Here is a 9,917-nt window from a genome sequence, read left to right as displayed (position 1 = left end):
ACGCGTTTATAAACATATAATATTAACATACAATTACATCGTGTTTTTTAATCGAAAGATCTTTATTAAACATACAAAACTGAAGTGTTTGTTCACTGTCTTCTCTTGTCGTAATCTATTTTCATTGCGATCCTACTTGCACGTACTCGTAATTTCAATAATCATGACCCTTTTACTTGCTTAACTTCATTTATGTTCTATGCAAAGTGAAGGAATTCTCGCATACTACCAGGGTAAAAAATATATATATTTTTACCCTGCCCTGCCTTTAAATATAATTCCTTTAGCTATAGCCTTTAAGAATTCGATAATTTTACTGGCTGTACGTAGTTTCTCGTGTACAACTTTTAATTGATAACTATTAATTCAATTTATAAAATTACAAATGAATGTTATAACATCCGACTTAAAAACCACTTAAATTTGAAAAAAATACCCGCTGAGCTAAGCTGCACTCCTACTCGTTTGCTGCTGTCCAAGCAATAAATTAACGATGATGTAAAAATAAAATATTATTTCATGGAATATTGTTTTCTGGTTCACGTTTTGCTACCCAGTTTTGTACCCGTTTTGTACCCAGAGTAATAAAATTAATAAATAAACTGAAGACAAAAAAATACATTTATATTTGTTTTTATAGAGTATCCAATTAAAATGATAATATAGTCGATTATAAAACAGTTTCGATAAGTAACTGGGATCAAAGAGCATTCGTGTAGCTATTGTGTTTTAGACTTAATTTAACGCAAGTGCCTATATTAGAGTAGGTACTATTCCGTTCCCTAAGCATATCAATATATATACTAAAATAAATATTTTTTCATTTATTTATAATATACCGATAAGTATTAAGTAAGTCCCAAAAATGTAGCCCGTCTGTTGCTACTGTTTAGACGTTTGCTGCCTAGAGTGAGAGTAGTATGCTGCTCTTAGACGAATAATGTACTCTTAAACGAGTACATTACTCGTAGTGTCATCGTCATCAACCCATTACTGTCCCACTGCTGGGCACGGGTCTCCTCTCAGAGTGAGAAGGATTAGGCCATAGTCCACCGCGCTGGCCAAGGGCGTATTGGTAGACTTCACATACCTTTGAGATTTTTTTTTTTTTTTTTATAAATCTCTCAGGTATGCAGGTTTCCTCACGATGTTTTCCGTCACTGTTTAAGCAAGTGATAATTAATTTCTAATACGCACATAAATTTGAAAATCAGAGGTGCGTGCCTAGGATTTGAACCTCGGACCCCTCGGACCACTAGGCTATCACTCGTAGTGTGTATGTGTGTATTTAATGGAGTTGTTTGTCGTAAGTAGTTCTAACTGAAAGTCTGTGGCATCGTACATCCTATATGTGGAAACCATTACCAAGAAACCAAAAAAGGTCAGGCATAAGTTACTATTAATTTAGATACTTTTAAGATTCCATGTTTCATTATATTAAATGAACTTTTACCAAAAACTCACCTTTATGGCTCTCTTCTGCAAAGGAATCGTAAGGGAGAAAGATTAAAACACATTTGGACACACCTATAACCAACATTATAATAATTAATTTGATATAAGTAGGCTTTTTGTACTTAATTAGATAATATGCATATTATCGATTAAAATTAAATACAAACATATTTTAACCGTAATACTAATGTTAAATATAAATTTATTTTAATTTTAAATTATTTACATGTGAAGTTAACTTATTTAGAGCGGTAGTGAGCATTTCCTTAAACTTGTTGAGGTAGGAGATGACAGGCCACATCATCGGACGGTCTTCCGCCTTGCACGTGAAACACGGCTCAAATCCATTTGGACTTAGCAGCGACTTTTTCACCAGCAAGCTGCCCTGGAATTTTTTATATATATTTGAGCCTAACGATAAAGCAGACGTGCTACCTGATGGAAAGTAGTCAACGTCAGGAATTCAGAAATGTATTTATGAATAATTAAATATAATAATCCAATAAACGAATTTTACTTGTTGTAAACCTAAAAGTTACTAAGTAGAAACTGGTTTTACAATTTTTATTTTCTGCAACTTTTTCTTATTTGCTTTCATAATAATCTTAGGTTATTCAATCGTATAACCAAAAAATTAGACACAAATATCGCTTTAAAAAGATTTTTTTTTTCGAATCAATAGAAATTTCCAAATAATGCAAATGGCATTGCACCAGTTATTTATTAAGCACTTGCGTATACACAATCTGAATAATTAATTATTTGATTATCATTATTTTAACTTTATTTTAAGTATAAATACCCATCCGACATCGTTTAAATAATCTAACGCTATCTTTAAAAGAACCTACGAGTATATAATTCATAAAAAAATACGAACCTTTACAAATACAGCAACAGTCAGTAATATGAAAATCAAAATCAGCTTTCGTCTTAATTTCATTTTCGTAATAAAACTTAGCGAGCAGATATAGGACTATGGTACCTGCATAACACCCACTGGTGAACCAATGCATGACTTTTCACGTCGATTATTACCACAAAAATGCGATCACGTAGGATTATTAGATAAAGTAGCTTATCTAATTAATGAGAGTCTGTTCACACGTAACGACAACTGCACCACACGGCAGCGACAAAATGTCGCCAAGGTGTGATCGCGTTGGGTTTGCGCTGTACTGAAGGTGGTAGAACCCTTTGTGGTTCGACTCCCGCGGCACCACCGCCATACCTATTTCTACCTAATGATAACAGTGTTAAGCGCTGCTGTGTTCTGGTTTGAGGAGTGTGGTAAGGGAGACATACTTTTCCGAGGCGTTCCAGCTTAGTCCTCAGGAGTAGCGGCGCATCTGTGGCCGACCTCAGGTGGGAATATCTAATCCTATCTGGAGTTGATTACAGATGTCCATGGGCGGCAGTAGCCACTTACCATCAGGTGGACTGTATGCTCGTCTGCTACTCCTATATTATAAAAAAAAATAAAAAAAACTTGAATTGTACTTGCGTTATACTTATACATATGTGTATTTGCTGTGAGTACTCGACTTCCCATACTCATTTTGCTTGGACTAGTAGCGTGGATGTTACGATGTAGTAGGAATGGTAATGGTGGGTAAGGATTCTAATGCAAGGATATAGTATTATCCACACTGCCGATTAAGGCAGCAAAATGTAGTGCGTGTGAATGAAAGTATATGTTTTATACACATTTGCACTCGCCATTTGCATTGTTTTTCAGTTGTGGTTATGTGTGAATAGGCACTATTAAACAATTAGCCTCTTCTCAGTTCTTGTAAACGTGACCTTGCAGAGTAAGAAAACGAATCGGGTCACATAATGTACTTCCATTTGCTGACGCGGGATTCTACACATCAATTATGAAACGTGATTGCTCGATCAAATCGCGGTAAAATGTAGCGAGCCATACACGGTAGCATGTCTCGGTACGTGGGGATTATAATTATTTCGTTTGTGGTCGGTATTGATTAGCAGTTTAATTTTTTTATAGTCAAATGTTACTTTAAATTACAAGGAATCCTAAAAACTTATTAATTGTAGGAAAACCATTACCCAATTTATTATTTATTTGATGAAAGTTAATGTTTAACTTGTGCTCTGCGTTTGTTTCCAGGTTTGGAGACCAATGCTATGTGCTCCTTCTCCGCTGCGGGTAACAATAGATTGTGATTCAAAAGAGGTAAGACTTAAAATTTTTATGTTTTATGTTCGGTATCACAGAACACCGAAATAAATATTTTTAAATTGTGTAATTAAAAAGTACGAATTAATTGTATTGCTAAGGTTTACTTGATATAAAAATGTGTAACTGTACTTACTACTCATCATAAAAGAACTTTCGAAAAACTATTTTTAACTTTAACTCCAATTTCTTTCAGCGCTATGCCGGGACAAGGTCAAAAACCGCTGAACTATTTCATCATAAGTCACAATTCGACGTAAATTCATTTTGCGACATGATCCACAAAATTATTCCAAAAGCTGTCAAAGATGGAAAGTTTATAGTTGAATCAGCAGAGGATCAAGTCGGATACAGCGATACACAGACATTAAGAGCCGTTGCTCCCCCGCAGACGTTTATTCCGACCCTGGGGTTTTCAAAATTAAAAGCACCAAAATTGAGTGTTCCTAAAATAAAGGTTCCAAAATTAGGAATACCTTCTCACAATCCGCTAAAACCTCCAAGTGTCGGATCAGCCATGTCTTTCCCCACATTCAAGAACATAGTGGAGGAAGAAACGAGCGCTGAGCGTATGGAAAAGTTTAAAAAAGGTGTTCAAAAGATGTTGCACGTGGTCAAGGTACTCGGACAAATTGACCAATATTTATCGGAAAGAACTAGAATTGTCGTAGATAAACTGTCAAAGACGTTCGCCGATTAATTGTTTTAGTTTGTGTTTTAAGTTTAAGTAGTTATGTATGTTTCGATTGAGGACGCAACACCGATAATAAAATGCCTTGTAAGTTCGAGCACGTTGCTTAATGTAGATTCTCTAGGCCTTCTCCAGTTGTGAGGTCTTCAAGTTAATGGCATAAACTTTCAAGATAGCAACTCATTTTATGCTCAACTCAAACCTCATTGTTTGCGTAATTTGTATATAAACCACTGTGATTACATATTTAGCAATGCGTGTTTTAGCAGATCAATAATACGTATATAATTGTACATTAAATTATGTTATAAATTGCTTTGATACAATTTATGTATAGGTAATAAAAGTAATATTTTTAAATAAAGTATACAGATCGTATCGTGTATTTAATTTATATAAAATAATATAATTGTTTTTACCTACAGAGTGTGACTTACTTTTGTCATCACATTTTACTTGTATTATTACCTAATACTTAATTGATGACATTGCATAACATATTATGTGATCGATAATTAATTAAGAGGCTTAAAAATAAACAACATATCAAAAGTTATTTGAACATTTTAAATAGTTATCTTTATTTTTTATGTAAGCATACATTATTATTAAGTATATTAAAGTTTACATAAATTACCTACTTTTTATACACAAACACACACACATGAGTTTTATTGTATGTATGTAAAATTTTAATGTAATAAAAGTTTTTTAAATCTTATAAATTCTGCTGTTGTCAGTGATCCTTTTTTCTTGAGGTTTAACAATTTTTCCAAAATATTCTTCTTTTCATTCAAACCTGATAATTTCACTGGTTTAACTTTTCCAATCGAGGTTAAAGTTTTCTCCAGAGCCGATTTTTTCCCTAGCTTTGGTAGTCGGAGAGGTTTCAGTGGGTTAAGTAGATTTGGCAGAAGTGGTAAAGGTAAAAGGGGTGGTGGTAAAAGTGGAAGTATGGGTAACGGTAGAAATGGTAATGGAGGAATTAAAGGAGGGAGCAACGGAACTAGCCTTCGTTTTCTCGTTAAAGGTGTTAGAGTAGATTTAGTTACCATTGTCTTGTTAGATGGAGATATATTCATGGACGCTACAGGAATACGGGGCGGTGGATTCATTAATATTATTTTTGAGATGTTTTGATTGATATCCATAATGACTGGAGAGAGATGGCAAAACTTGTTTATGTTAAGAGAGTTCGATAATGGCCTGAGATATCTGGACATTTCACCCTGTTTATGCTCCTGTGTTATGGCACTCTGAAAATAATATATATAAGTAAATTTATTTACACTTGTAATTAAACATTACATTACATATGCACATTAAGTGTCATATTTAAAATCGACGATGCCCTTGCACAATTATAAAACATAATTCATAATATTTATAAAAAATCTAATTGACGTTCGCAAATGATATTCCATATGTTTTAATGAGGTCGTACGAACTATGATAACCAGGTCTTTCTCACCCATTTTCATTAGAAATAAATTAGCGTTGCCTCTTTCGTATTCCTAAGGAAGATTTTTTGGATTCCCTAAAAATCTTCCTGGTTAACCCTCGTCTGTTAATTTTGAGCATGATAGTACATATGTATCTATAATATCTACCTATGTACTATCATACTATCAAATAAAATTGAATACTTACATGCAATTATTGAAACGCAGTTGAACATTTATAATCTTAGATTAAATACATTGTAATTCTGTTTGGAGGCTTTAACTGCATCTGTCACAGTGTCGGTTAACAAAAAGTGGGAACACTTACATGAATGTTACAAAATACAAAGATAATAACTCGTATCTCAAATTCGACCATCTTTCGCTTTACTCTTTCCACAATCTCTGTCCTACAGTTTTAATCGTGTTTATATTGGTAATGAAGCCTTTTGAAAAGATAGCCGATTATCTTTAAGATCCACGAAGATTAAACACGTAATAAGTACAATGTTTCAGAATAAGTACTCGGTACTCGGTTCAATATAAGTAATAATATTATATATAGTATTGCATAATAGTATTTAAGGAATACGTAATATTAATGATGAGTAATAATGTTGTAATATATGAGTGCTGGTCACAGTGATTTCCTGGGTTTGATCTCGATCTACTACCGCTTAAAACAATGTTATACCTGGATTCTGGAATGTTCAATAAAACCCGTGTAATAATGTAGGATAACCGGACGTGATCGTTTTAATATCATTACTTTTTCCCCTAACACTATCAGCACGTTTCATCTTATCAAAAAAGTTTACCTCACACTTACTGTAATCTGATTCGATTACTTCCATAACACGTATAAAATACTACGAATCTTTAAATACTCTACAATTTTTAGCCGCGAAACACTAGTGGAGTTAAATTAGTTATGTAAAGGACGAAGATGGGGGGCCATAAGATTTTTTGGTCCTCCCTCGGTATACTATTATTTACTTCGACTTATGTAATAGCATGTGACGAAAAGGGGTTGTGTTTGGTACGCTTTTCATAATATGTTTCCGAACTACTTTATTACGACTTTCTTTTTAACTTTTTATTATCATAGAATGTTCTCCCTTTTTTATCAGTTGGAGGCTCTCAAGGAAATGAAAGAATCCAAAAAAGCTGTGCTAGCCGCGTAGGTATATTTTTATACATAAATACTCTTATTATATGAGAACTGTTAATATAACAAATGTATTCTTTTTCAGGCTGTTAAAACCCTTACTGGAAGCAAAACTTGGTAAGTTTTATTGTTTCCTTCTGAATATAAAAAATATTTATTAAGCAAACCTAACGTTTTCCAACCTTGCTCTGTGTTTCAGAAAAAGAAACATTACCCTGTGCCAAGCCACCACCGCCGCCACCACCTCCAACCACCATTTTGTTGATGCCGGCCGCTCCTCCTCCGACCTGTCTTCCAGCGCCCGCCTTGCCACCACTGTTACTAGCTCCTGCAGCCCCTCCACCGTCTCTCTGCTTGCCACCCTTGCCTCCACCCTTCCTTCTTCCTGCGCCACCTCCACCGTCGTTGATGCTTCCACCTCCACCGCCGTTGATGCTTCCACCTCCAGGTTGTGCGCCGCTCCTTCTGCCAGCACCACCTCCTGCACCTCTATGCTTGCCAGCACCTCCACCTGCACCTTTATTCCTACCGACACCGGGCGGTTGTCCATTGCTACTCCCGGCGCCACCGCCCTCACCTCTTTTGTTGCCTGCACCTGCTCCGTCACCATTCCTCCTCCCCGCGCCGCCAGCACCTGCACCCGCTCCTATAGTGATATCATTAGTTCCTCCGACACCCCCGCCGTCTTACTGTCCAGCGCCACCGCCACCTGGTCTACCTATGAGCGCCTATATGGTATCACCGCCGGTTCCCATCACACTGGAACCGAAGCCGATCGAGTTACCACCACCACCACCTTCGTGCGCAAAGTGCTACTACTCTTAGCATAAGTCATGATTGTACTCGTATATTCAAAATGGTACAAAACCTGTAACTTATGTTAAATAGGTGATTAAATGGCTTGGTAAATTCGTACCGTTAATTAGACGTACCTTTAGCTTAGAATTATACTTACTTATTTTGTTTTTTTCCTTGTTATTAGGATATAATTCTAAGATTATTGTCAGTGTTATACATTACATATTAAATTAATCATATTTATTACTTGTCAATTGTAGGCTGTTTTGCTTTCATAATAAATACGAAATCTATACATTGTGTTTTACTGTAATTATGTATCAAAGTCCTTAATATATTATTCGATTCACTACGCCCAATTACTTGTTAGGCAAGCTATAATTTCCGAACCTATATTTTGCAAATGCAATTCATTATAAATGTATGCTACTGACATCAGCCAGAAACTATCAAAATTTTCAGACTAATATGTCTGTGTGTTTACATTACACATTGGTATAATGTAATTCACGATAATATTAAGAAGACCTACTCATAACAAAGCAATTACTAAAAAGTATAATTTTTGTTAAGACAAATAAGTATTTTAGTTTCACAAATTTAGAAAATGTTCTGGTTTAAAGAATGTGGTAAGAAAGATACTTCCGTTGCACTTAAACTTATTATTTACGAGGCATACTGATTTAGTATTCAAGGGTAGCAAAAATTTGTGGCCGATCTAAGGTTGTACTCTAATTCTATTTGGAGAAGACGGCCGCTTATCACCAGATGGACTGCAGGCTGGTTTTCTTTGTCTATAATACAAAAGTCTACTATAAGAAACCCGCGTATAGACACTAGTATGAAAATATTTAACCGTGTATGATATAAAATAGCGACACTGAAACTGAACGTTGTATTGTCTACATATTTTGTTTGTGAGCTCGCCAATATGATTACCAATGCCATTGCTGCTTTGTTTAAATTCAAAGTTGCAAGCAGCATTATTGTTTTAGCTTGCTGGCCTATTAATGGTAGGTAATATTCATCCATATAGTGCTGGTCATCATAATTCCTCATCATCATTTTTTGTAACTCATTTTATGTCTCACTGACAAGTACACCCCGCGTGATCGTGACTTACCACCACTTAACTGAGTGGCTCGGAGGGTACTTCACATGTGAAATAATGAAGGAAGGTTTGGGTTTGTGGCCTACTCTTGTCGGATATTTCAAGTCACTTTCAGTAGCCACTCCACCTACTCCTGATCACGCTAGACATTACTTAGCTTTTTTGCTCGATTATACTTATTTTCCCTACAAATTGAAATGAACAAAAGGTACTTAGAAAGAATTTTGAGGCGTGTCGATAGATCTATTTACTTTTTTCATACCGATATGAGTAAAATATTATTTCTAATATACAACTGATTCCTTGCACTCGTACCCAGCTATTTTACCGCAGTAACGGACTTATGATTGACCACAACTAATTATTATGATCGATGTCATATTGGGATCGAAAAAGATCTCTCTTAATGACAGTTATTAGTTAACATAATGGATTGTTTACCCGAACGCTGTTTACATAAAATGTGTTAAAATATATACAGATCGAGTGAAATTCGCCCGACTACTTATAAGACATGACCTATTTGTCACGTTTGCCTGCGATTCAGCCGCTCTCCAATACATCCACCCTCACCGGTTTCAAGGAGTACTGACTTTTCAAACTAATGGTACATTCGAAAAGGTACGCAATTCTTAGAATTACAAGATTAAAGACTTATTGACCACATTATAAAGTCAAGATAGGTTAAGATGGTCAAGTTCTTAGGCACTAACAACAATAAATGTAGATGTACGATGACGATTAAAGTTAATAAGCAAATAATAAACAAACTAATAAAAATAATAAAAATTGGTAGAGCAGTTTGCTTTCACCGGCAAGTACCATGGCTACAACTATTTCTAGAATAATTATGAAATACTTCTGTTTTTCAGAGCAAGGATGTAGATGCAAGTGGACTTACATATGAGCAAATCACCTTACTCGTCAGAAATGGCAGTGAATTTGTGATCATCTATGTAGAGTTGGTTAAAAATAGGGACAGTAGTAAACTGTTACCATCAGGTAGACTGCAAGCCAACTGTCTGTTACTTAAGTCATAAAAAAACTTTTTC

The 9,917-nt window shown here is 35.1% G+C and overlaps 2 protein-coding genes across 3 annotated transcripts; both read left to right on the top strand.

Moving 5' to 3' along the window:
• The first annotated feature begins 3,358 nt into the window (after nt 1-3,358).
• LOC140746541 (uncharacterized) lies at nt 3,359-4,671 on the top strand. Of its 2 annotated transcripts, none has more exons than XM_073078695.1 (3): nt 3,359-3,429; nt 3,587-3,652; nt 3,852-4,671. In XM_073078695.1, the coding sequence occupies exons 1-3, from the start codon at nt 3,391-3,393 to the stop codon at nt 4,353-4,355; spliced, it is 609 nt and encodes a 202-aa protein (XP_072934796.1). In that variant the 5' UTR covers nt 3,359-3,390; the 3' UTR covers nt 4,356-4,671. The 2 variants fall into 2 exon arrangements, with proteins under 2 accessions (XP_072934796.1, XP_072934797.1); XM_073078696.1 differs by having other exon boundaries at nt 3,362-3,398.
• A 2,036-nt stretch (nt 4,672-6,707) lies between these two features.
• LOC140745988 (uncharacterized) lies at nt 6,708-7,863 on the top strand. Its single transcript, XM_073077962.1, has 4 exons — nt 6,708-6,827; nt 6,919-6,968; nt 7,042-7,073; nt 7,156-7,863. Exons 1-4 carry the CDS (start codon nt 6,735-6,737, stop codon nt 7,779-7,781), a joined length of 801 nt encoding a protein of 266 aa, XP_072934063.1. The 5' UTR covers nt 6,708-6,734; the 3' UTR covers nt 7,782-7,863.
• The last annotated feature ends 2,054 nt before the right edge of the window (nt 7,864-9,917 follow it).

Source organism: Epargyreus clarus, unplaced genomic scaffold (assembly GCF_041222505.1).
Source record: "Epargyreus clarus isolate Ecla_fem2 unplaced genomic scaffold, WU_Ecla_fem_2.2 ptg000012l, whole genome shotgun sequence".
Lineage (NCBI taxonomy): Eukaryota > Metazoa > Arthropoda > Insecta > Lepidoptera > Hesperiidae > Epargyreus > Epargyreus clarus.
Note: the sequence above shows the minus strand (reverse complement) of the source record. Positions and strands in the feature narration are given on the sequence as shown.